General features: G+C 46.9%; 1 protein-coding gene across 2 annotated transcripts in view; it reads right to left on the reverse strand.

Annotated features, from left to right (window-relative positions):
- Positions 1–27,311, reverse strand: part of RCSD1 (RCSD domain containing 1) — a 79,200-nt gene extending 51,889 nt beyond the window's left edge. The window contains exon 1 of one of the 2 annotated variants that reach the window (XM_030824028.1): positions 26,979–27,311. In XM_030824028.1, the coding sequence (XP_030679888.1) occupies positions 26,979–26,984 (6 nt within the window). In that variant the 5' untranslated portion in view covers positions 26,985–27,311. The remainder of the gene's footprint in view (positions 1–26,978) is intronic. The other variant, XM_030824029.1, reaches the window with a different exon arrangement.
- Positions 27,312–27,718: the final 407 nt, after the last annotated feature.

Consider the following 27,718-nt stretch of genomic DNA (forward strand, 5'->3'; position numbering starts at 1 on the left):
AGTCCCATCTAACAGGGAAGCATAGAGATAAAGTGGCTTTCCCAACCAGGGTCACATGCTGGCATAGTGAAGGTGGGTTCAAAATGTGTCCCAGTCTGACTCTTAACAAGACACAGCTATTCTCCCTTCTATGAACTCTCTTTCAACTCTATGTCAGTGATATAAATTCTGAACAGGAGCTCCTATTTTGAGACTGCAGCTTGACTCTTGGGAGCAATGACACCCTTTAGAGCAGATGGAAAAGGGAGAGCTTCCCAATGTGCAAGACCCATTTTCATCCAGGCCCAGCTTTGTAGCTTGTTTCCATGCCTCCCTCTCCCGTCATTTAGAGGAGGCGTTGCTAACTCCAGTGCCTTTAGATGGTGGGTTGGCAATGTAAATGAGTGTGTGGAAGGTGTCCTGTCCTGTCCCCACCCAAATGAATAGAGCCGCTCTTCCTCAGTTCTAGCCTACTGTCTGTCTGTGTTACATTGGGTCATTTTCCAAAAGATCATTCAAGGCCCAGTGTCACCAAATGATCGGATTTTTCAAAACAAGATTAAAATTCAGATAAAGTGCAATCTGTTGATTTAAAAAATTTGCTCAATTAAAAAAGAAAAACAAAGAAGAACCTCAATAGTGGAGAAAATGTTTGCCTGCTGCATTTTATCCCAATAAAAGCATTCCATTTGCCTGGACAGGAGGTGTCTCTTGGTTTAATATATTAATTTCTTTTTAATTATTATATGCATATTATTATACCATTGTTCTTACTATGAAATAATATCAAAGGTATCATTACCTCCTCACTGAATTCTAGGGAGGATTATGACATAGAACTTGAGACAGGATGAAAAGACCCGGGTTCAAGTCCTCTGCTTGTGCCTCAGCAGCTGCTCAACCCCTTAACCATCCTGAGCCGTAGTTTCTTATTGAGTCCACAATACCCACCTCACAGAATGTCTGTGAGGGTTTTAAAAGATAGGCCGTATAATTGAAATATTCAATAAATATTTGTTCTGTTGCTTCTAAAAGACAGATGTGAGGCTCCATAAATCCATGTATATTGTAAACAGAAACATTTAGAGAGATTATGTTGTTTAACTAATAGTTTCTTCACTTCATAAGAGGATTTCCCATAATGGGCTTCTCTGGTGCAAGGAGAACATCATGTTTTTCCCAAAGTTTTAGTTTACATATAACATTTTTTGTTGCCTAAATGAACAAGTATTCTGCCTTTTCAAAAGCAAAGGCATCCTCACCTGTTCTATAGGGCTGTCATCTCTGGTTGGGATGGGAGAGTTGTCTTATGTATGAGAAGCAAAGAAGATTCTATTGGAGCTGCCTAGCAGTAGCTAGGAACTCAACAACCACAGAGTATTGTTGGAGACCAAAGGCTTCCTGCTCTCCTAATCTCCGCTTTTGTACCTCTTATCAGCTGGTATTAAGAGAGAGCCCTGCCTTGCACCCCAGGGTGACTGGTGGAGGGCACAGAGCAGGTTATGCAGCAGTGGCGTGTTCCCTTCACCTTGCCCAGAGGGGGTTTGGGATGGCACACGCAGGTCATAGCAGGGAGACTTTTTGATAATCTCAGGAACAAAGCTGATTATGCGATGAGCTCTGTCCTTTCTGACAGCAACACCATAGGAAACACCTGTAGACAGCAGGAAACTAGAGGAATTAAAAATATCTCCCTGATCCCTAAAAAATAAATAAAAGAGGAGAGAAAAACGGTCTCTTTTCTTCACAGGGAAAACAAACAAACGATATCTGGTTTGAGCCATTTCCTCTCTGCGAAGCACATCCCTCCTGTGGGCCAACCCTCCCCAGGCAGAGATGGGCCTGGACCAGACGCTTTAACAAGCTATCTGGATGCCTAAGAGTGATCGTCAGTGAGGTTCTTGGGGCAGGTTCCAAGCGTCCAAGCTTAAGATTTCTTTTGCAGGAGGGAGGTTTGGGGAAGCTGAGCTCATTTCCTTCGGGAGAGGTGCAGCCTCCATCCAGCTTCGGAAACAAGAGGCCCTTGTATTCTTCCTCCACAGCCTTCTCAACCTCAGGAAGTCAGTCCCTGGGGGCCATGAAGAGCAGCAATGACAGGCCCATCTGGAGAAGACATGATGGCTGGGTCTGCAGGACCCAGCTGAACTCAGGAGCAGATTTGGGGATGGCAATCAGGTAATATCAGATTCTGCCTCCCCTGCCTTCTCACATCCAGTAGGTCACTAAGCCTAGTCCTGTCTTCTATATATATATATTTCTGGTCTAGACTCTTCATCCTCACTGTAGTTACTGAACTTCAGGCTGCCATCATCTCTCTCTCGACTGTGGGGAGAGATTATGGTCTAACTGATTTCTTTCTGCTCTCCTTCCTCTTGTCTATTCTGCCCTCTCCCACCCACATAACCTTTCTCAAATACAAGTCTCATCATGACTTTTCTCGGTTTATATACTACCTACTAAATAATCAAAACATCTTAGTAGAGAATGTAAGGCCCCTGTCAATCTCTCCTTCCTGAAAGGTAACTATGGAGGCTAATACAGCACTATGTTGACTTCTGCTTAACCCTGGCTACAGGAATGCCTCTGAAATTTCCAGTTTAAGTATTGTTCCTTGTGTAAGAGCACAAACTTACTGTAAATCCTGCCCTTACATAAAATCATCCTTGATAAACTTGTACTGACTTAAATCCTGACCTTAGATCAAATTCCTACCCATTCCCTCTGAAGCACGCATACCGTTTCCCTGTGGTATATAATCCCTGGTCTGAGGGGTAATGGTGCAGCCACCCAAGACCATACTTCTGTCCATAAGTTCCCCAATAAAATCACCCTCCAATGACAAGCTGGACTTCTTTGTCGCTCAGCTCCTTCTGCATTTGGGAGCCACTTTGTGTACATGGCCCTTTCACCAAACAGTAACACTTCCTCAATAATGGCCAACACTTATTAAACATTTACCATGTGCCCAATACCATGCTTAGTGCTTAACGAAGATTATCTCATTTGATCCTCAAAACTACCTTTTGAACCAGCCAAGCATTATGATCCGTATGCTGTGGATGGTGGAATTGGAGCTCAGAGAAGCAAAATGACAAAGGTGACAAAGCTGCAGCAGAGCTGGGGTTTCAACCCTGGCAGTCCAATTCCAGGCCCCTGCTCTTCCCACCAGGGACTTCCTGCAGCCTTCTGAACCTGTTATGCATTTTCCTGCCTCTGTGTCTGCAGATGCTGTTCTTCTACCTCAAATGCCTTGATCCTTATTCCCTTCACCTGGACAGTTCTTCTTCATCATCCAAGATCCAGCTCCTTCCTGCCTTCTTTAAGAAGCCTTCATGGACCTCTCCCCTGGGTTATGCCATCATAGCCACTCCATGCAATTCTCTCTCATAGCACTTATCTTGCTACATTGAACTGTCTGTCTCTCTAACAGAGTGTGAGCCCGCTTTGAAGGTAGGTACCCTAGCCTTTACCTTGACATCCCCATGTTCCTAGCAGAGTGGCCAACACGTAATAGGTGTGCAATATCTGTGGGTTTAAAGGCATCAGCCGCTGGATAAAGACTAAGGCTCTGTCTTCTGGATCAAGTAACTGGGCTACTATGCCTAGGGGGATCTCCATCTGTTAAATAAGATTAGCAGTCTGCTCAGTTCCTCAGGTGTTGAAATTTTAGAAACTCTCCCCACAGGACTCTAACAGGAATCCAGGGTTGAGAACCACTGCTTTCATCTAAAGCAGATTTTGTGGAGGCAAGGGCTGCCAGGGTAGAAGCTTGCTAAGGAAAATTACACAACATGTTTATACATGCAAAATCTGTGTAAAATAAACACCAGAAAGCAACTAAAGGAGATAAACTATCAAAGCATGGGAGAAAATACCAACCCAAAGTTATAGTTTAGGAAGACACATGACATTGACAGTCATTAATAAAATGCAAAGTAACTCTAAGGTATCATTGCACAACTGTGAGTTGGCAGAAATATGTAATAATGATAAAAGGCTGCCAGGATTATGGCGAAAATTGTTCCCTTAAAAACTGCTGTTAGCATTACACATTGATTAATTCTACTCTGTTTTGAGACAATAATCTGCGACTGTGTAACCAAAGCCCGAGAGGACTTTGTTCTATTTTTAGAATATACACTAAGAAAATAAAGGAGAAGAATGCAGTTTATTCAAAATTGTCTGCAGCAGTGGCATGACATAAAGGTGAAAACTTAGAAGCCATCTAAATACTGAATTTTGAAGACTAGTTGAAGTAAATTATGGATCACAAAGTAAATTCTGGAGCATAATAAAACATTATGCTCCCATTACAAATGATGAATATCCAACATTTCTCACACATGGAGATGTGTATGAAACAAGAAAAAGGCTAAAAAAAAAAAATCCCCCATGCTTTGTGCCCCGCGATGAGTCACATAACAGCAAATCAATATAAATTCACAAAGACTGGAGGTGCATTTGACAGGCAAAAAAAGGTACTGTTCATTAGCTTTCAAGTTGTTTGACTTTCTCGTAATTAGAAAATAATATTTAGAAAATGTGGTCCTCTGCTGGGGCAGCAACTGTTGGTCTGTCTCAAGGGAGCAGCAGGCCTGTTTCCAGCCTGACAACTGCTTGTATCTTTACCTAGGTCTCTGGCTGAAAATACACTCAAGTATCTGGGCCTGGTGAGGTTTCATCTTTAAAGGGCCCAGTTCCTTTTAAACTTAAATTCTCTCTAGGCTAGATGCTAAGACGGGAATCATGGCTACAGGAGGAATGAAAAGTGAACAGAGGCCGGGCATGGTGGCTCACGCCTATAATCCCAGCACTTTGGGAGGCTGGCAGATCACCTGAGGCCAGGAGTTTGAGACCACCCTGGCCAACACGGTGAAACCCTGTCTCTACTAAAAATACAAAAATTAGCCGGGCATGGTGGTGCACGCCTGTAATCCCAGCTACTCAGGAGGCTGAGGCAGGAGAATTGCTTGAACCCGGGTGGCAGAGATTGCAGTGAGCTGAGATCATGCCACTGCACTTCAGCCTGGGTGACAGAGCAAGACTCCATCTCAAAAAAAAAAAAAAAAAGATGAACAAAGGCAGAAGCTGGGGCTGGGGGAACCTCCTCCCATCTCAGGCCTGGAAACAGGGCTTCTGCCCTTCTGTGGGAAAAGGCACTGTTGACTGTTTGGGTGAGAAGAAACATCTGGGCCCAACCCCCAGATAATGGTGGAGGTCGGGGAGGAACGCAGCCCCCCTCAAGAACAGCAGGGAGAAGGCCTATCAGAGGCTCATCCCACCATGTTCCCTGCCATGCTTTCCCTGTATTTATACCCTCTTCTCCTCTGTCTTGGCTGGGAAGACCTAGCACCCCAAATGGAATAATCCTGGGACGGTAAGAGCTCAACAGGAACAAAATTACTTGCAGGATGGCAGGGAAGAGGCAGGGAGGTGTTGCAGGTAGAGGGACCAGCAGGAGCAACAGGCCAAGAAGACAGAAGGGCAGGAAGACACCTGGTCACAGTCCACAGCATTGCACTCTGTGTTAGAAAGGGGTGACACGAATTTACGGATCCAGAAGGAGGTGACATAAGGGAAGCTGGGCCCAGGTCGGCGTGTGAGGAGAGCTGCATAGCAACAGCGCCAGCACAGAATGCAGTGTGCCCTGGTGCCTGGGACGCTCTTTCTAGGATGTGGCCCAGGGCAGGCATGACAGAAGGAGCCAGGCATGAAGGGAAAGGTGGGACCCAGAACTCCAGTACGGATTGGGTGTTCAGAGCCTGTGGCATTCTGTGGTTGGGAGTGGTGACCTCTGCTGTGACCTTTCCATTCTCACCCACATCTGGAAGTGAGGCTCCAGGCTGGCGGCATTGTCCTGGGCTGAACTGTCTTCTGAAACTCCCATGTTGAAGCCCTAACCCCTAGTACCACAGAATGAGACTGTATTTGGAGGTAGGGTCTTCACAGAGGAAATTAAGTTAAAATAAGGTCATTACGATGGGCCTTGGTCCCACCTGACTGGTGTCCTTATGAGAAGAGATGAGGACACAGACATGCACAGAGGGAAGACCACGTGAAGACACAGGGAGAAGATGGAGAGAGGCCTCAGAGGGAGCCAGCCCTGCTGACACCTCCGTCTCACATTTCTAGCCTCTAGAATTGCAAAGAAATAAAGTTCTGCTGTCTAAGCCATCCGGTCTATGGCACTTTGTTACAGCAGCGCTACCGAACTAATAAAGGCATTGAACTTGGCCTCGGGGAAGCTGCTTCTGAGGCTGCCCCCCTCCTTATCCCCTCCTTACCCCATCGTACCATGCACACTCCTCTCACCCCTCTCCCTACTCCATTGCTAACCTCACACAAGCAGAGCCATTGGCTCCACTCCCTGCTTTGTGCTTAATTGGTGCTTTTGTTTCTAAAACTCAAAATGCTTAACCAGACAGAGGGCAGTCCCTACAGTTCCTGGACTTTGGCCTCGGCTGTGGCTGGAACAGAGATCTTGGCTGAAGGGATGGGCGGCGGTCCTTCTGGTTAGAGAGCACAGGCCTCCTGGTAGGCCTCTAGGGTACCAGGCCAGAGCTGGACCCAAACACTCGAGAGTCAGGAAATCCTGCCTACCCCCTGGCTGGTGGCTTCAAACACAGCCTCTGCTTCTGAGTGAGTGGTCTGGGCCTGGCCCAGCCTGGCCTCTCATCTGTAACAGCTGCTCAGAGCTTCAAAGGGAAGCCACAAGAAGAGGAGGAAGCAGAGGCCAGAGGGGAGGTGAACACCTCACAGCTTGACCCTGCCGCCACCCCAACACTAGCACATCCAGGCTCCAGAGCACCTGCTTCTCTTTGAGGGACCAAGCTGTTTGCAGACATTGCCCCATGTTTTCCAAAACACAGTGGAGACAACACCTTGCATCTGTGGAGTCTTTTATACTCTTTCCAAATCCTTAACTCTGAATTCATTATCTCATTTAGTCCTCCCAATAAGCCAGGCAGGGATGAGATGATCATCCCGGTGAGGCCCCCAAATCTTGTGCCACTGATTCAAGATCCCGCAGCAATTTAGTGATGGGATTTGGTCCAGAGCCTTGAACTCCTGTTGGCCACTCTGCCTAGCTTCCTTCTGCAACGTGTTAACACTTGCTTGGTTCCCCTCTGGCACACACACGGACACACACAGTGCATCTTTACAGCTGCCCCAGAGGCACAGGTGAGCTTTTTATTATTATGGACACAAGACACCCAGGCCCTGGTCTGTCTGCCCTTTAAATGTTATGCCTACACCCAGGCATCCCCATTAACACACAGGTCCCTTGGAACAATGCTGTCCCCTCCCTTAGTCGTCAGCTAGGCCTTAGATAGAAAATTCTTGTCCCTGTGAGGAAGGATCCTCCTCTCAAACTCCGTTTCTCTTTCTCTGCCCCCACAGTCCCTTCTGAAGCCCAGCTCTCCTGGTCTTTAGTCCATATGAATGACCAGCCTCCTAAAGGCCTCATACCATGCTCTCTCCAATCCATTCCTTGAACCACGGCCAGAGCCAACTTCCTGAAATTCAAGTCTGGTTATGTAACTTTCTGCCCCCCCCCATCACTCTGGGAATGAAACAAGTGGTGAGGCCAAGCTGTGGTTTTTGAGAGCTGTAACACCCCATAATATCATCAGCCACACCAAATACATATTCCGTTTTAGGTGAAAAGCATGCTTGTTATACAAATAACAGCGTCAAGGCTAGCCCCTTGGACTCTCCCCTTGCAATTAGACTGTAGCCCCAAGCGCCTTCTGTGTAGAAATCCTGGCACCTCCCGGATCAAGCCCTGAAGAGATTCTCGAGGTCTTGCCTGGCTTACCAACTCAATCTGGTTGGATCCGGCACACTGTCCTCTTTCATGCTACTTCCTCCAGCTAGAACACCCTCCTCCTCACCCTTCAACTATCCATTCCCTCTTTGTCCTTCTGGATTGAGCTCAGGTATCACTGCCTTTAAGAAGCCTTTCTTTCCCCCAGCCCCTCCCCACTCTGGGCAAGATACCCAGGTCATACTCAGATCTGTGTTCTGAGCACAGATCTTTTAGAATACTTAACCAAACTGTTTCAATCACTTGTTATCATTCTGACTGTTTTACTAGGCTGCAAGCTCCCTGAGGGCAGGATCCAAGTTCTATTACCTTTTGTGTGTAGAATTCCCAGCACAGAACCTGACACAGTGGGCATTTGTTAAATATTTATTAAGCAAGCGAGTGAGTGATTGCTTCTCCTCTCAAACTCAGGCCACTCTTGCTCAGGACTTCAAGGGATTTCCTAGAGGACAAGCCCATCACTCTCTAGAGTTCAGCCCAAAACCTCTGGTGTTCTGCCTCCATCCCTGACTGGTGGGTGAGATTCTTGGTGTCCTGGTGTCCCCGGGCTCACTGTTGCCCGCACCCCATCACTGGTATGTAACTTCCCCCTATCTGCAGCTGCTCCAGCGGGAGCTACCATGTGATTGCTTCATTTCCAGGGTGTCCACACCCCTTTCCTGTGCTCCCCTCCCGTCCGCTCCCTGCTGGTGGAGGGAGAACCACAGGACTTGCTGGAAGGCACTGGGAGGAAAGGCTCTTTGCTAAACTGGCTTAGTGGAGGGCTGTCACCTCACATCTCCTCCCTGGCACATCTCGCTGAGCCTGCAATTGTGCACACCTGGTACATACAGTGAGTGTTTGCAAAAAGGAAGGAAGGCCAGGGCCAATTTGGCAATGCTCGTCAAGGGACATTCATATCCTTTGACCTAATAATTCCACTCCTGGGAATTGCTTCCAGAGAAATAATTCAAAAGAAGAAAAAGGATACATGTACTGTTTATAGCTGTGTTATTTGTAATAAGGAGAAAGTAAAAGCAAATGCCGTGTTCCAAAATAGAAAAATGATTAAATAATTATGATATATTTGTATAACAGAGTGTCAGGAAGACATTTACAATGAAAATATGACTATGAGGAACAAGAATACTGACCTGGAAATAATGTTAAGAGAAAAGATGGAGTACAGAGTTGTATATACACTGATTACAATTATGTAAGAATTATGTATTTGGCTAAAACTAATAAAGAAGTGGAAAATTGGAAGTAGTTATATTATGCAGGATTGTCTTTTTATTCCAACTTTAAAAAATAATAAAAGGGATATAATTGAGGATTTCAAGGAAGCAAAAAAAAAAGAAAAAGAAAATAGTTATGTTAAGATGATGAATTTCAAATCTTAAAATATTTAAGATTAGCTTTTTAGCAAATTAATATTTTAAAACAAAGTGACTAGAAACTAGAGAAAATGTCCTGAACAGTCCTAGGGTTTTCTAGAAAGAATTTTTATTGGTTGTGGTCTTATCGTTGTTTTGTTTTATTTTATTTTTGAGATAGGGTCTTACTCTGTCACCCAGGCTGGAGTGCAGTGGTATGATCACAGCTCACTGCAGCCTCCATCTCCCAGGCTCAAGCAATCCTCCCGCCTCAGCCTCCTGAATAGCTGGGACTACAGGTGCACCACCATGCACTGCTTTTATTTTATTTTATTTATTTAGTTAGTTAGTTATTTAGTTAGTTATTTTAGAGATGAGGTCTCACTATGTTGCCCAGGCTGGTCTTGAACTTCTAAGCTCAAGCAATTCTCCTGCCTTAGCCTCCTGAATAACTGGGACTACAGGTAGACCACCATACACTGCTATTTCTTTTTTCTTTGTAGCGATGGGGTCTCACTATGTTGTCCGGGCTGATCTTGAACTCCTGGGCTCAAGTAGTCCACCCTGCCTCAGCCTCCAGAGTGCTGAGATTACAGATGTGAGCCACTGTGCTTGGCCCCTTGTTTTAAAAATAAGAACATGCCTCATGCAGGCCTTCCCAATGCATGGCTGTGGGTTATAAATTGCTTGCTGTGGAAACTGCAGCCTGATTAACACTAAAAGCACTTAAAGACATGTGCCTAATGGACAAGTAATTCTGTTGCCTCTACCCTCTTCTCTCTCTTCTTTTTTTTGTTTTTTGAGATGGAGTTTCACTCTTGTTGCCCAGGATGGAATGCAATGGTGCAATCTCGGCTCACTGCAACCTCTGCCTCCCGGGTTCAAACAATTCTCCTGCCACAGCCTCCCAAGTAGCTGGGATTATAGGCATGCACCACCATGCCCAGCTAACTTTTGTATTTTTAGTAGAGATGGGGGTTTCACCATGTTGGTCAGGCTGGTCTCGAACTCCTGGCCTCAGGTGATCCACCCTCCTTGTCCTCCCAAAGTGCTGGGATTACAGGCATGAGCCACCGCACCAGCCTCTACCTGCTTCTCTACCTGGCTACCACTACCCCAGCTTTTGGGTGATGCCCCGGAAGTTCCGAGGATCCTATTTCTCTTGAGGTGTCCATTCCCTGAGCTTGAGAAAGAGCTCTCAAAGAAGGGGATCACACAAAGGAGAGTCCTGGGGAGGACGCCTAGGCAGGATTAGAAACTGGAGCATCAGGACAAATAGCTAATGCATATGGGGCTTAAAACCTAGATGATGGGTTGATAGATGCAGCAAACCACCACGGCACATGTATACCTATGTAACAAACCTGCATGCATGTATCCCAGAACTTAAAGTAATATAAAAAGAAAAAGAAAAAGAAAAAAAACTCTAAGTCTCACACAAAATTGAGTCTTTCTACTTCTTTTTCTTCTTCTTCTTCTTCTTCTTTTTTTTTTTTAGAAAAGTGTTAGCTTATGGTCGGCTATAACTCCCAAGCCCTCTTTCACTGTCCTTAGTCTTCCTGGCGTTCCTCAAATGTGAGGGCTGTCCCGAGCTGTCTTTGGCCTGCTTCTCTCCTTATAGCCACCGCTCACCACCCAGGCCTGCGGTGAACCACTGCTGTGCGGATGACCACCCAGCTGCGCCTCGGCCCAAAGCCCTCCAAACTCCACTTCTGAATTTCCAACAGGGTGTCCTGTCAATGCCTCAAGCAAAACTCAGCCTCTTCCGCACCCCCAACGAGTAAAATTCTCCATGCTCCTAGATGGAAAATGCAGTCATTCTGATCACTTTCTCTCTAACTCTGCCTCTGTGACAGTCTCCAACCAAATACCAAATCTGCACTGTGGATTCTTCCCACAGTTGGTTTCGCAGCTTCATTGCCTTTCCATTCCCAAGGCCACCTTTCACCGGTGCCTCGGCCTCTCAACTGGTATTTTGGCTTCTAGGTTAATTAATGGCCCTCCAGTGCTCCTTCCATCCCTTCCATCCCGTGAGCCCCACTCTGCAAGGACCTTCATGACAGACTGAGGGAGGCAGGCAGCATCAGTTCAGTCTCCCTAATGTGTGCACCACCTCACTGCATCCAGGCCTTCCAATAGTGTTTACCCACCCTCTCCCCATCTGCTGTGCACACACATGTGCACCCACACCCACACATGTGAGTTAAGAGGTCCTCCACCCTAGTCACTTAGGGCACTCACAGTTCCCCGTGGGCATCCTTCATTTCTTCTCATCACACTAGCTTCTCACCACCATCCCCTTCTTTGCCCCTTCATTATGACCACCTGTTTAAAAAAATTCTTCCTAGTTTTTGGTGGCCACTCTGATGTCACCCTCTCCCAAGAAGCCTTCCTCAATTGAACAAGTTGAGAATGTTCTTTCTCTGTGAAATTCCCCAGCCTCATGGTCTTGTTGCTTATATAACACTTTAGCATATCCTGTGCCCTGTTTTATCTGGGGACACATCTTATCTCTTGGCACCACCACTACTAAACCTCCAGCTTATTGAGATACTGTCTTTATATTTTACTCCCTCCAGGAATCCAGACAGTGTCTCTCATACAGTAGGCCCAATAAATATTTGTGGAAAAAATGCATGCGTATTTCCAAGCCAGGTCTGTCCTATGCTGGTGCATGAAATTTTCCTAAAGTTAAGCAGAGGATTTTACATTCATCCCTGTTTAATTTTATCATGTTGGTTTTGGCCCAGCATCCCATCCTATATAAATCATTTTGAACTTGAATATGTCACGTAGCATAGTAACTATCCCGGCTGTGGGTCATCTGGATTCTTTCTATTTTTCATCTAAGTCATTAACAAAAATGTTTAATAATCATGGCCAAGGATAGAGCCCTGTGGCCTGCCACTGGAGACTTTCTTCAGGAAAGACCTGCGGTCCTTAATCAAAATACTTTGGGCAAGGTAGTTCAACCTGCACTGAATACATCTTGTCAAAAAATCCTTTGTAATACAAGTAATGTGACCACGTGAGAAATCAGAATACCCTTGTTGGCATAGGAAAGCACTCAATTCCTTAAGCCCAGTCGGAAAGATCACGACCGATGTCAGCTTAGATAGGGAGAGGGGCTCTGGTTTGAATGCTTAGCCTCTTACTGTCCAATCCCTGCAGCTGTGTTAGCAGTCTCCGAATCCCACCCTGTTCAGCTCCCTAGCAGGGGCCTCCCCACAGAGGTGTGAAAGATAAGGAATTTCAGGGTACAGGCAACCCAGGTATGTGGGGGGAGGAAGTGGAAGGGAAACTCTACTCCAGACTGCTCTCCTTCCCATTTCCTACCTCCTCATTTCATTGATCTACCAGGGTGACCCCCAAAAATACACTTGCCATCTGCTCTCCTTCCCTCCCTTTCTTTGAAATGTATGTATGCATGTATGTATGTATGTATGTATGTATGTATGTATGTATGTATGTGTTTTTTGAGACGGAGTTTCACTCTTGTTGCCCAGGCTGGAGTGCAATGGTGTGATCTGGGCTCACTGCAACTTCTGCCTCCCGGGTTCAAGCAATTCTCCTGTCTCAGCCTCCAGAGTAGCTGGGATTATAGGCACATGCCACCACGCTCAGCTAATTTTGTATTTTTAGTAGAGACAGGGTTTCTCCATGTTGGTCAGGCTGGTCTCAAACTCCTGATCTCAGGTGATCGGCCTGCCTCAGCCTCCCAAAGTGCTGAGATAACAGACGTGAGCCACCGCGCCCAGCCAAAATGTATTTCTTGAGCCAAGGAGACTCCCTTTTTCTTGCAGGTCTTGGCTGCCCATGAGCCTGACACTTGGATTTGCTATTCTATGCCCAAGGCTCCCCTAGTCTCCCAGGTTCTAGTATGGATTTATGTGGGATACTGTTCCAGCATTGCCCCCAAGACCCAGCCTCCTACAGAAGCCCAGAGAGATTTACTGGCAGAGTTTTGCATGCAGGATGCAGTAACCACCCCTCTGTCAAACTCTCAGGCTGGAGGAGAACTTCAGATGTCCTCTTGTCTATCCCGTGTCCCAGTCAGAGCTGCACCAAAAGCGCAGGAGCCTGTTCTCTTCTAAATGATTATAAAAGCCTCTTTTCCTTAATCAATAAACAATTGCATCATACCTAATATGTGTGAGGCACTAAGCACTTTACACAACCACTAACTCATTTACACCTCAAAACAACCCTATCAGGTAGGTGTTACCATTATTTCCATTTTACAAATGGAAAAACCAAGCCATGGAGAGGTCACAAGCTAGTAAATGGCAAAGTCAAACTCAATCCCAGCCATATGGCTCTCTGTGCTCTTAGCCCTTAAGCCATTGCACTGTCTCCCCATGTGGCATATGAAACCTGCATTCCCGCATCTACTCACAGGATGTGTTGAACCTACATTATGCTCATCATTGGATGTTAGGACCTATGATGGGGATTTGCAGAGCTTACAGTTTAGCTGAACAGATACGGGAAAGTACTTTGAAAATAAAGTGTGGTAGAAGTGCAAAGTATTTTTCCTATTACTGTTGCACAGCTTAGAACCTCCTTTATGCTATAAAAAGCCTCTTTGTCCTATATTGGAAAGGTTCACTTTGCTCATATGCACCAATGTCACCCTCTTTGCCTTCCCTTCTGCCACCTTCCACTAGGCACAGACAGCGCCAGTGCTTTCTTACAGAAGACACACTCAGGGCTGTTACAATTTTTCACAATATCAGTTTAATAAATACTAATAACACCACCACCATGCATTTGTGAAATAATTGAATGCTTCAAGGTACTTTCATAAGATATTTATTACATGCAAGATCTTACTTCCTTTTCAAAATAACCCTGGAAGGTAGGTAAAGCAGGTATTGATTTTACAGAGCGGGGAACTGACCGGGATCCTGAGGCCGGTAACTGACCCTGAACCTAAAACCCAGGATTGGTGGTCTTTCTCTGCATGGCATCCCCCTTGATCTGTTACAAATTCAATAATCAGGCAAAGAAAGCCTTAAGGGAGCAGAGGGCAGCCTGTTGCTACCATTTCTTCAAATTCTACTGCCTAATTCCAATGTTACTCACAGGCTGACTTTCACCAACTCCTTCCTTAGGGACAAAAGGTAGGGCTTATGTACAAGGCTTATGGGAAAGAATGGTGATTCTAAGTGTTATGCAACTGCATGTAGAAAAAAGGCATAGATTCCCTTTCACCAAGGGGGAGCGCATTCCAATCAAAAGGCATGGACAATTCAATGCTGCTCATATAGCAACAAAGATGTCCACCTCCCAGGAGCCACCTAGGCTATAAGTTGCAACTCCTGGTGGCATGCTCCATGGAATTGGCTGTTCCAGGGCTAAGAGGCTTGAGAAACAGTCTAAACAGATGCCCTTAACGCTTATGTTTATATTTCTGTGATATATTTTCCTGCATATCTGCACCCCTAGCTTCTCGTTCAAACCTACTTGCCTCTCTCAATCACCCCCAAAGCATGAAGAACAGTTGACATCATTGAAAACATTATTTGTGCTTGTGAAGCAGTTTTCATTTCAATCTGCAAGAACATCTCCGACCACAAAAGCTGTGTAAGACTCAAGTGAATGAGCCCTGAGTGGTGCAGATAAACGCTTTCTCCCTCGGCTTTCCCCCTCTTGTCAGCCTGAAAGACACAGTCTTACTTCCAGACACAGCTCAAAGATCGTCTGCTTTGTGAAGGCTTCTAAGACTCTATCAGGCCACTAACAATGTTTGTGAAGTACTTCTAGCTCTCATCATTTGGAGGCCATGAGAGGATGGTACTTCCTGCCCCTATGGTTAAGTGGAGCCACGTGGATAGTTAGGAACCTTCCAAAAGAGAGCATTTAATGGCCAGTGCGAGTCTTCCAGAACTTTCCTTCCTTCTGCCATGACAACAAGCAAAGGGGTAGCTGCTCCCACAGCTTAGGTCTCAGAGGGAGGACAAGAAATGACCCAGAGCAGAGCCCCCAGCCAACACTCAATGGACTTGCAGCAGGGGTGAAAAGTAAACCTTTGTTGTTTTCAGCCACTAAGATTGTGGCATGGTTACAGCAACACTAGCCTGTCCTGTTATTTATGCAACAGGACTGTTTACTCACTGCCTTTTCAGAACCAATCACACTGTTTTGTAATTACTTCTTTCATTTATGTCCCCTCTTTACCTTCAGACTGTATGAATCTTGAGGGCAAGGATTGTGTCTTACTGTTATTTTTTTGAGACGGAGTTTCACTCTTGTTGACCAGGCTGGAGTGCAATGGCGTGATCTCGGCTCACCGCAAACTTCGCCTCCCAGGTTCAAGCGATTCTCCTGCCTCAGCCTCCTGAGTATCTGGGATTACAGGCGTGCACCACCACGCCTGGCTAATTTTGTATTTTTAGTAGAGACGGGGTTTCTCCGTGTTGGTCAGGGTGGTCGCAAACTCCCGACCTTCGGTGATCCACCCGCCTCGGCCTCCCAAAGTGCTGAGATTACAGGAGTGAGCCATTGCACCCGGCCAGGATTGGTCTTATTAATTTGCATTTGGTAGCATCTTGGTACATGTCTCTAAATAAATGAATGAAGGGATTAATGAAAGAATAAGATATTTAAGAATAGGATTTTATAATCTCGCTAGGTGTGATCCTTTACAATGGTGGTGGTGATCCTAGATAATCTTGAGTGGCTCTTCCCAGCCTGCTTACACCATAGTTATCTCCCTGAAAAGTGACCAGATGAGTTGGGGGTGATCCTCATGGCTTCATGGAAATGCTCCATAGTGGCCTGGAGACAGATTTCCCCTCCCAACTGCAGCTCTCTGAACAGAGAATTACAGCTGAGACCCAGGCACTAGGGGTATGGATGACACAGCTGTATATAAGGGCTGCCTAAGAGGCAGGAAATTAATCACACAACAGGTGTCAATAAATATTCCTCGGTAATTTGCACCCAAGGCACTAGTGGGGGCTCAGGGGGGTGGTTATAATATAGCTTAACAATAACCTAGGATTCACTCCACCAATCCCCAAGTCCTTTAACTCTATATGGATAGCATGTTGCCTGCGATAGTGGGGTGAATGGTGACCCCCTAAAAGATATGATAACTTCCTGGACAGGCACAGTGTTTCACGCCTGTAATCCCAGTGCTTCAGGAGCCTGTGGTGGGAGGATCACTGGAGCCCAAGAGTTTGAGACCAGTCTGGGCAAGCAACATAGTGAGACCTCGTCTCTACTAAAAATACAAAAATTATCTGGGTGTGGTGATGCATGCCTATAGTCCCAGCTACTCCGGAGGATGAGGTGAGAGGATCACTTAAGCCCTGGAAGTTTGAGGCTGCAGTGAGCCATGATTGTGCCACTGCACTCCAGCCTGGGCAACATAGCAAGACCCTGTCTTGAGGGAAAAAAAAATATGCTCACTTCCTAATCCCTGGAACCTGTGAATGTTACCTTATGTGCAAAAACAGTCTTAGCAGAGGTAATTACCAATTTTGAGATGAGGAGATCATCCTGGATTATCAACATAGGTCCTGATCCAATGACACAGGTCCTTATAAGAGACACACAGAGGAGAAGGTGCAGCAAAGATGAGGCAAAGCCTGGTGTGATGTGGCCACAAGTCAAGGAAGCTGGCAACCACCAGGAGCCAAAAGAAACATGGAGTGGAGCCCCTCGAGCCTTAGTGGGGAATGAGGTCCTGCTGACACTCTGCTTTTAGACATCCGGCCTCCAGAACCGTGAAAGAAGATGTTTCTGTTGTTTTGAGCCACCCAGTTTGTGGTTATCTGTTACGGCAGCAGCCCTCGCAAACTCATACACCTGCCAACTCCACTGGCATTAGATTCTCCACCTGGGCAGCACTTCCGCACTGTATAGCAGCCTGGAGTGCCAGGCATCTCTTTGAGTCTCCCATTTGTTTCCCCAAGGAAAACAAGCATTTGGAATCATCCTTGTTCTTCTCCTCTCCAGTACTTAAATTCAGGACTTTGTGAGGAGATTCAGGTATGACTGGGCAACAGGGGCCAAGGGGCTCCCCCAGAAAGACCCCTTGAGGGCATCGGAGAAAGTAAGCCTAGTAGAGCAAGGCGTGGTGCTGCAGCTAGGGTAGCTGGGCCCTCCTAGCCTCGGCTCTGGGTCTCTTGGCATTTGTTAAAACAATGAGAATGGGCTGGGCATGGTGGCTCATGCCTGTAATCCCAGCACTTTGGGAGGCCAAGGCGGGTGGATCACCTGAGGTCAGGAGTTCAAGACCAGCCTGGCCAACATGGTGAAACCCCGTCTCTATTAAAAAAATACAAAAATTAGCTGAGTGCAGTGGCAGGTGCCTGTAATCCCAGCTACTTCCAAGGCTGAGGCAGGAGAATCATTTCAACCAGGGAGATGGAGGTTGCAGTGAGCTGAGATTGCACCATTGCACTTCAGCCTGGGAGACAGAGCAGACTCCACCTCAAAACAAACAAACAAAGAAAAAAAAACAATGAGAATGAAAACGGTTCTTCTCCCTACCCACCCTATCCCCATAGATAGTGGTGCTTGCCAGGGAAGACCTAGAGAGCTGAGCACCACGGTGTGGAGGACTTCAGAGAGCCAAGAAGACAATACACAAAAATGCAAAATCAATAAAGTCATTATTTATGAGTTCATTTGAACATGTGGATCAAAGGTGCCCTAGTGTGCTGGGAGTCAGAGGACCTTGTTTTTTTGTTTGTTTTTGTTTTTGCTTTTTGTTTGTTTGTTTTGAGACGGAGTCTCCCTGTGTCGCCCAGGCTGGAGTGCAGTGGCGCGATCTCCGCTCACTGCAACCTCCGCTTCCCGGGTTCACGCCATCCTCCTGCCTCAGCCTCCCAAGTAGCTGGGACTACAGGTGCCTGCCACCATGCCTGGCTAATTTTTTGTATTTTTAGTAGAGACGGGGTTTTACCGTGTTAGCCAGGATGGTCTTAATCTGTTGACCTCGTGATCCGCCCTCCTTGGCCTCCCAAAGTGCTGGGATTACAGGCATGAGCCACTGCCCCCGACCAGGACCTTGGTTTTAACTCTTGACTTGGCTACTAACTGACTTTAAGTACGACCATTGGTAAATCACTTATGTTCAATTTCGTCATCTTTAAAATGAAGGGGATAGAAGAAATTGCTATGGTTCTTTCTTGCTCTCAAAACTCCAAAGTCCTAAAAATGAATTTGGAAAAATCTTCCTGTTTTGCTTTAGGTGTGGGCACCAGTTTCACCCAGAGACACAACTGGGGCCTTTCAGAAGTCTTTTAGCTGTGCAGAGGAGGGCTCGGAGTAAACCTGTGCCAGGCCTTACAAGCGCCAAGCCTTGAGCTGGCTGGCTGGCCTCCACTGAGGCCTGGCCTGAGCTGGAGGAAGACTGGCCAGGCTGAGGGGCATGTTGTCTTCCTGAGAGCCCACATAGGTGCTGTGGGGGAAGCCAGAGTTTCTCCAGAGCAAGAGGAAGAACAGGACAGGATCCCACCGGATAGGGTAGGTTCAAATGTTAGAAGGTTGGTAATTACCTTCTAGACCCTGGGCACATCATTTAAGCATCTCAAAGCCTCAGCATCCTTTCCTAGAAGACTGACATAATACGACTTTATGAAGATTAAAAGAAATAAATTTGTGCACAGCATCTATATATAGTAGGCGTTCAACAAGTGGTAGTAATTACCATGACAACAAGTTTTAGGTCTCTCCCACACTGACATCGGTGTGGCTGCTCAGAAATGAATTTCCCATTATTCATCAAAACATATCTGTAAAGGATGACAAGCCAGGAACCTGAAGCCTGGGAACGTGCTTCAGAGATGGAGGTCGTGGTGGGCAGCCCAGCAGGGTGGGAAAAGCGTACATTTAGCTCATGCATTGGGAATGAACTATTGAAGGTGGAGGGTCTAGCGGGGAGGCTCAGAGGAGGCCCAAAGCCTGCTGCGGCACATTGTGAGATGCAAATTCTCTGTGCCCTGTGGCGTGGGTGCCTGAATTGTGCAAAGCAGCCACAAGGCCCAGCGGCACTGCTTACTGGGTTTGGGCTGATGCATATGGTTGGCTGCTGCTCTACAGTCCACCCTGGTGCATCCCTTGTCTGCTTCTGGGCAAGCAGGAGAAATGCTGACTTTTCAGGGGGTGTACAGGATGTGTGGTGATAGTGGAAGGGATGAGTGGGGCTGCAGGTGGAAGTGTGAGTGGGAACAGAAGGGGTGTGTGTGTGTGTGTGTGTGTGTGGTCTATTCCTAGAGCCCTCTTTCTGTCAGAAAAGGCAGGAGGACTTGGGGTGGCTTTTGGTGAGCTTGAGTAAAGGCATTCCCTTGGGACCTGGAGCCTATTTCAAATCAACTTCTCTAGAAGAAGCCTTTGGGGCAGGCCCCAGGCAGGCACGTGCTGCCATTAGATTGAGGTCTCCTGTGTGTTCTGCACCCTAGGGCTGCCAGGAGGTGGGGGAAGAGCAGCACTTCTGGAGGAATCCCCAGCACAGGAAGCCAGTTTTCTCTACCTTGTATTAGAGGAGCTTTTGAACGCCCACATACCTTAGAACTTATCAAGATTCTATCTTGCGTTTTTATGTCATGTCATTTGGGTATATCTTGTTTCCCCAAATAGAATAGAGTTCCTTTTAGGGCAGGAACTGCAACTTACATTTCCTGTACTCCCCATCTAGTCCTCAAATATCTTTATCTTGCTTTATCCTCCAGGAATGAACTACTTATTATTTCCCATGCACACCATGCTGTTTCTTGCACCAGTAGCTTTGCTCTTGTCACTCTTTCTGATTGGAATGCTCTTCCCAATTTTCTGCCGTTGGTTAACTCTTACCCCTCAAGATTCAACTCAGAAATTATTTTTAGCAGGAAGCCCTCCCTGAGCCCCAGGCTGATGCCCCTCCTCCGTGCGTGTAAGCTCTCATCCCTGCTCTGCAATAATCTGTTTAGGTGTTTGTCTCCCCTCTTAGACTGCAAGTTCTTCAAGGGTCAGCAAGCTAGTAGATATGTACCCCTTTAGATCCTCAGTGCCTGGCAGGCAGTAAGGGCTCAGTGTGTGCTTACTGAATCTAACTAAAAAGCTAGTGCATGGGCCAGGCGTGGTGGCCTGTAATCCCAGCACTTTGGGAGGCCGAGGTGGGTGGATTACCTGAGGTCAGGAGTTCAAGACGAGCCTGACCAACATGGTGAAACCTCATCTCTACTAAAATACAAAATTAGCCGAGTGTGGTGGTGCATGCCTGTAATCCTAGCTGCTTGGGAGGCTGAGGCAGGAGAATTGCCTGAACCTGGAAGGAGGTTGCAGTGAGCTGAGGTTCTGCCATTGCACTCTAGCATGGGCAACAAGAGCAAAACTCCGTCTAAAAAAAAAAAAAAAAAAGAAGAAGCTAGTGCATGGCATATGGCATGCTGTGAATCATTAATGATTAATTATAAAAGATTCAGCCTGGGAAAGAGTAGTGATTGCTACCCCAAGGCCAGGAGGTTGGCCCTGACATGGTACAAACAGGTTCAAAACAAAGGGCTGGAGACATCTATGATGCTGACTCGAATTTCTGGCTGGGGATAATGTCTGTTCCAATGTCCAGAATTTCTCAGTGCCCCCACCTGACTGCTCTAGCTTGGAGGCTTCTAATACTATTCATTAAGGATAGGTTTTAATGGCATCTCAGAGGGGTCTCTTACAGAGGTAAAGGCCCTGCACCTCTCTTAGGGACTCACTGGGATTTGGAATTGCACTGGCTGGAGGCCCTTCCCATGGAATAGGATTTGATCCATCCAAATAAATGGCTCTACAGGGTGAGCCTCATGGGCTTAGCCATCTGTTTCCACAATTCCCAGGAGATGGGTATTCAGGAAGCCCCAAAGGAAAAAAACGGGAGGCTGACTGCTCAGAAGACCAAAGAACCAGGACAGTGTTCATTCGGGTCTGGCTCTGGTGATGAGCTTCAGGAGATTCCTAGGGCAATCCTGTTGATGGTGGCAACTCAGTATTCATCCTGTGTCCGAAGCATTACTGAAACTTTGCTACTACAAGAACCATCCTTCTGTCTTACTTCTGAAGGCTTGGGTTGAACTACTCCCCAGGTAAGAGAAAAATTGCAAGCTGTGGGCTTTCCAAAAGTCCAATAGTGCCTAAATCCTCAGGATACCTCTTGGTGCGTTGGTTTATCCCTTTACCATATGGCAGAGGGCAGTTAAAGATTGTTTTATTTCACCCAGAGCTCTGAGACTTTTAGATTCTAATGAGTTGAATAGGGGTGGTCAGGCTGGCTCCACAGACTTAAATATTATTACTGGAGAAAAGCGGAGCTGCCTTCAGATTTCTCTGGAACCAAAATGCTTTCCCTTGTGGCCCTGATAAGATTACCGGGCTGCTGAGCCGCCAGTGTTCAGATTTCCCACGGAACCGCACTCGCCAAGCTCTGGCTCGCAGTGCTGTGAGGAGCCACGCTGCGGATCAGGCTCTGAAACCCGACTCCTTTCCAGGAATGCACACTCACCCCCTCCTGTGATAGGGCCTGGGCTGGGCCCTTAGAGTCTCACTCCCCAAATTCCCCCTGTCGTCGCAGTCCAACAAATGGACGATGTCTGCTGAGTGGGGGCCAGTGTGACGGTGAGGGTCCCACAGAGCACGTGGGAGTCAGAGAGGAATGTGGGGTATTTGGGCATGCCACAAGTCCACCGAGCCAAACTCTAGCTTCAGAGGCTGTGCAATTCCTAATTACGGCCCATCAGCTCCAACCAACAGCCAACATATGGCTCAGTGAGAGGGTGGGTGGGTCAAAAAACAGCAAGGCTGTGGGTGTTTCTCCTAGTGTTTCACGGTGGAATATCAAAATAATCTTTTTAAGACTTGGATTCATTACATGTTTCTCTTCTATCTCCTAGTCCCATAATTTAAAAAAATGTGGTAGAAAATGTTTACTAAAGTAAAAAGATATGGATGAAAAAGTAGGTCACAAAACAAACACATTATATACACCAATATGTACACATACACACACACATGCACGCACACACACACACACACATTCTCATCAGAGTAATAGTGACAGTCTGTGAGAATGTAAAGACATGAGAGCTCCATAATTTTTAAGTAACATTTAAAATACAAGATCTGGTATGTAATAAGGGCCCAATAAATACTGAGTAGGTCCATGAATGACAAATAATATCTGGGAAAGATTTGCAGTTACCCCAGAGAAAAGGATTCATTTATTGACTCCACCTAAGTTAGAAATTCATGATTTTTTCAGTGCCATGATGTGCCTACAATTTAGTTGAACAAACAAAGGATTTAGTCAGTGAAAATTTTATATATATATATATATATATTTTTTTTTTTTTTGAGACAGAGTCTCGCTCTGTCGCCCAGGCTGGAGTGCAGTGGCGCAATCTCGGCTCACTGCAAGCTCTGCCTCCCGGGTTCACGCCATTCTCCTGCCTCAGCCTCCCGAGTAGCTGGGACTACAGGCACCCACCATTACGCCCGGCTAATTTTTTTTTTGTATTTTTAATAGAGACAGGGTTTCACCGTGTTAGCCAGGGTGATCTCGATCTCCTGACCTAGTGATCCACCCGCCTCGACCTCCCAGAGTGCTGGGATTACAGGTGTGAGCCACCGCGCCCGGCGAAAATTATACCTTTTTTAAGTGCCCTCAGGCTATTGGCAGTGCACACAATTTATATTTAAGTGACTAAGAATATTAATTTAAATGTGACATCCTATGCCTCCAGCTCGTTCTTTACACACCTCTGTCCTCTGGGTTCCTATCCACAATAGCATTACCTATTATCTCTTCTAGAGGAGAATCACATTTGTATCATAACAGGTTTGTATTTCTTAGGGAGTGGTGGACATTCTGCTTAGAACAATCAAAACCAACATATCTAAACACTGCTTGTTAAAAAAAAACCTTGATCTTTCTTCCCTCTTCAATATTTGCTCATGGAACAAGCCTTTCTTGGTGCCCATTAGGCTCTAAATATATAAGACATGGCCCCTGCCTTCAAGGAGACTTCCGGGGTGACAGTTAAGGAGGCTGACTGTTCCAGTTCTGCCTAGTGTTCTAATAGTGGCTTGAACAAAGTGCTCTGAGAGTGCTTTAGAGTCTGGGGGCTTCACAGAAGGCTTCCAGACATTTGAGCTGCAGACCGAGAGAGGAAGGAGTTGCCTATTTCTGCTAATCATTTATCAAGCAAACTTTTATAGAGAAATTATATGACTATATGCCAGGCACTGTGCTCATTCTGGAGACTCAAAGACCAATGAGAAAATCTCTGCCTGCAAAAGGCTTTGTATGGAGCTGTAAAAGTTGGTACTGCCATTTTCCCTGGCACCATAGAGAACTTCACTCTTCTGGGCAGCTTGGTGATTTCTGACTTCCCTTCCAGCGCCTGGTCTTTACTCTTTTCCATCTTCTCCATTCTTATTGTATCCTGAAGTCAGAACATACCTGTACTCGAAAAGATGCTTTCTTACCTGGTTCCCTTGCTCACTCCATGAACTGGCATTTTTGCTGTATCATCCCTGCTACATCATTGCTGCCAGCTGCCTCAACACCTCTCAGAGTTTCCTACTATCCATGGAGCAGAATCCAGGGCCATACAACTCTCGCCTTCAAGGGTTGCAGACGGCCTCTGCATGAATTAGAAAAAGCCACCCATTTGAGGCTCAACTAGGCAAGGAGATTTTGTATGAACAAAAAGTAACCTTTTCCTCCAAGTGACTTGGATTTCAGCTCCCACTCACCCACTTAGCTGGGCATCTACTATACTCAGTGACCTTGGATTTATCTTACTACTTCCATTTTTTTCTGTTACTGCTTTCCTGCCTTCCTTCCCAGCCAGCTGGACAAAGCTGGCATGTTCTCCCTGTGCCCATTCCTTATACCTTCTCCTCCTCACCCACATCTTTCTTCTGAACCTAATCTAGTCTGAACTCCTGCAGAACTCATGATCTGCAGCAGTATTCAACTGGCACTTATGCATTTGAAGATTATATATATATGATAGGATATAGTCCCTTTATTGGGTTGCAAACTTTTAAAAGGCAGGGATCAGATGGCATCTATACTTTGTTTATTCCACAGGGCTTTATGAGGGATGAAGATTGATGTTGTTGATAATGGTAACAGTGACTTTAAAAAAAGATCTCTCAGAGACTTCCAATAGGTACGTGAACTTTAGAGAATGAATATTGAGTAACCCTCGTTGGTCTGTTTTGGATTCCTAGTACTGAGAAGTAATATAACTTAATTTCTTTCCAGATACAGTAGAGCTTTCATGTCCCCAAACTGAGTTTCACCTCTCAAAAGAGGGTTTTACTCTGAGATTTTCAGAAACCCCCAAATCCAACTCCTGCATATCATGCTTCACCATGAAAAGTTTACTTCCTGGCTAAGAATGGTCACTTCCCTGGCCCCTAGGTTTCCTCTTTACTTTCTTCACTAGCAGTTGCATGTTGTTTTTTTTGTTTGTTTTGTTTTTTGTTTTTGTTTTTTGTTTTCCTGGCATTTAGACAAAGAAACTTCAAAAGCAGCCACTGTCCAACCAGCAAATTGATGCCCTGCAATAGATGCAGGGTGATTTGTCAGGCTTCTGGCTGGCTGAGCGATTCCCTCCCTGCGTCACTCCCAAACCCTAGCACGGGAGTGATTTTGATAACTTGGTGGAATCCTGCACAAGTTACTACACATCTCGATAAGGGAGGGCCTTCTCTTTTACTGCAATCCCCTCCACCCCCCAAGCCACAAAGGAAGTTGCTCAGCTGATAGTTTCAGGGCCTCTGCCATACACTATTCCTTCCTCAGCTGACGGGGGAGAAACTGCCTCTGTGGAAGGAGACCCTCCTTGTTTTCCTAGAACAAAGTTGACACTTGCATTTGGCCCTCCAGTAGCAACCTGCTTGAAGTCTAAGAGTTGCTTTCCTCTTATCTCCAATCCGTTTCTTCAAGAGGTTAGACAGACCATACATCATAGTGAATCTGCAGCCTGGGGCCTAAGGCACTTTGTACACTTCCAGAAGAGGGAAGCCACTTCTAAAACAATTTCTTAAGGCGCCTTCACCCAACCCAAGAAGCTGGGTGTTGCCTGGGCCATTTCCCTCCTCTGCCCTGAAGCAGTGGCCAGCTCAGAGAGAACCCTGTTGTTTTGTGTTTGTGTGTTCTTTGGGTGGATGTGTGCACACCACCTGCTGAGCTTCGCTGTGTGCGTGCCTCACCACCAGCCCTAATCTGCCGGAGCTTCCTGGCCTTCCAAATGTTTCTATGCAGGGTCCATCTTAGACTCCAGTGGTTCTTGCAGTCTATAAAGTCTCCTTGAAGGTGATTCCCTGTTCCTTGAAGACAACTGGTTGGGCTGGATGCCTGAATACAGCTCCATGACTTCTCTAAAGGGCAAACTTATTGCCCCTTTAGAGAAGTCATGAAGCTTTGCTGGCGAGCACAGTCTAGCTTAGAAAACACAACCAGGACCAGGAGTGGTGTGGCTCATGCCTGCAAATCCAGCACTTTGGGAGGCCAAGGCTTAGAGGATTATTTGAGCCCAGGAGTTCAAGACCAGCATGGGCAGTATAGTGAGAACTTGTCTCTACAAAAAATTTTAAAACTAGCCAGGCATGGTGGTACACACCTGTAGTCCCAGCCACTTGGGAGGCTGAGGTGGGAGGATCCTTTGAGCCTGGGAGGCAGAGGTTGCAGTGAGCTGAGATTGTGCCACTGCACTCCAGCCTGGGTAATAGAATGAGACCCTGTCTCAAAAGAAAAAAATAAAAAGACCACCAGGGCCCAGGCACAGAGCCTGGAGCAGGGAAGAGATAGCAGAGTTAACTGTGAATCCTGATTGCACTGACCATGGTCTAGTGAGCAACACAGGTTTCCTTTTGAATATGAGTGGGAATCACCTTTAAAACTATATAACATTTGCATCTTCTCAAAAGCCCCAGGTCCTACTAAGATTGACTTAGGGCTACATATCAGGTCTCATTATAGGGAAGCCTCAAGATGTGCAGAAGAGAGGGATGTGGGGAATACACCCAAACACTCCTCTGCTGAAGTTGGAACAGAACAAGGAAAGTCCCCAGACCTCCTCTCAGCAGGCAGAGAAGTGCGGGGCCTCCCTCTGGCACAGCCTGCAGATGTGGCCAGCATACCTCCATACACACAGCTTCAGAGGCAGGGGTGTCCAAGGGAGTCTTAAGTTTTATCAGAAGTAATGTCATTCGACTGACCGGTAAGGGGAGCTTTCAGAAAGTTATGGAAGAAGATGCGACAGACACAGGAAGGACTTCAGAAGCAAGAGGACAACTGGACTCTCTAAAATGCCACTCCGAAAGCGAAAAGGGAAGCCCACAGACCCACGAAGACGTGCTGGCCTCGTGTTGCCAGTTCTGTTTCTCTTTCAATACCCATCTCTTCATATTCAAGGGCTTCTGCCTTCTTGCAGAGTTTTTGCTGACACGTTTACCCATTTACAAACCTTGGCTGCACCTAACTTTTTTTCTTTTTTCTTTCTTTCTTTTTTTTTTTTTTTAGCATTTAAGTTCCTAACCAAAATACCCGGGCCTCTAGGAAAGCCCTTTTCCCTCCCTCTGAGGTCTCCTTACCAACCCCAGCCTCCCAACCCGGGTGTCCTAGGTGGGACCAGGGATGATCCTTCGGAGTTGGTCAAGGAGGCGTCGGAACAGCAGGCATTTGCCCTTCTAGTTGGCAGCAGCGATGAGCCGCGTGCTCCATGCTCAGGGCAGGGGCAGCCGCCCGAGGAAGGGGCAGCCGCCCGAGGAAGGGGCGCCCGATACCCCGCTCACCGCTCAGCCCCGCATCCCCCTCCGGGGTCCTTTACCTCCATGTCCTTCAGGTGCCGACTCCGCGGCAGACGCACCCGCTCGCTCAGGCCGGAGCTCACGATCCCCGCTGTCCCCTCCGCTCCCGGCCGTGGCCAGTTTCGGGCTGCGGCGGGCACAGGGCGAGTGGGCGGCGGCGCGCGCCCAGCTGCGCTCGGCTGCGGGACTGCCCCGGCCGCGGGGGCCCTGCGCGAGAGAACTAGGAAGGAGGAGGAGGGAGGGAGGAAGGGGAGGGGAGGGGAGGGTGGGGAGCGGGGAGGGAGGCCGACGATCAGGGTTTAAATTTAGACGCAAATCTAAACAGATACTGTCCCTCCCAGGGCAGGACTCAAGAGCGGGAGCCACGACTCCATGTGCCCAAACATGGGGATGGGCAGCCGCCGGGCCCCTCTGTCTCGCGAAGTTTCTCAGGACCCTGGGCTTTGCCACGGTCTCAGTCCTTCTAAACGTCTCCCTCGCTTAATGCGCCTTCTTTCTTTTTCCTGTCCCTTCAAGAATTAGAGTGGTCCTTTAATTCTTTTTATTTCCTCTCTTTTCGATTTCCTTCTTTTGTGTCCATCCTTCCTGCTTTCCTTCTTCCTCTCCCTCTTTTTAAAATTGCATTACTGTCATACCTGGTTTCCCTGCAGTTCTTGGGTGGAGTTCGAGGACCCTCCCTGGTGGAAGGCGTTTGTGTTCTCCCAAAAGAGGAGCCCTTCAGACAGAGGCTTCAGAGCTCAGCGTGGCGCCGACGGGACCA

Source organism: Nomascus leucogenys, chromosome 12 (genome assembly GCF_006542625.1).
Source record: "Nomascus leucogenys isolate Asia chromosome 12, Asia_NLE_v1, whole genome shotgun sequence".
Lineage (NCBI taxonomy): Eukaryota > Metazoa > Chordata > Mammalia > Primates > Hylobatidae > Nomascus > Nomascus leucogenys.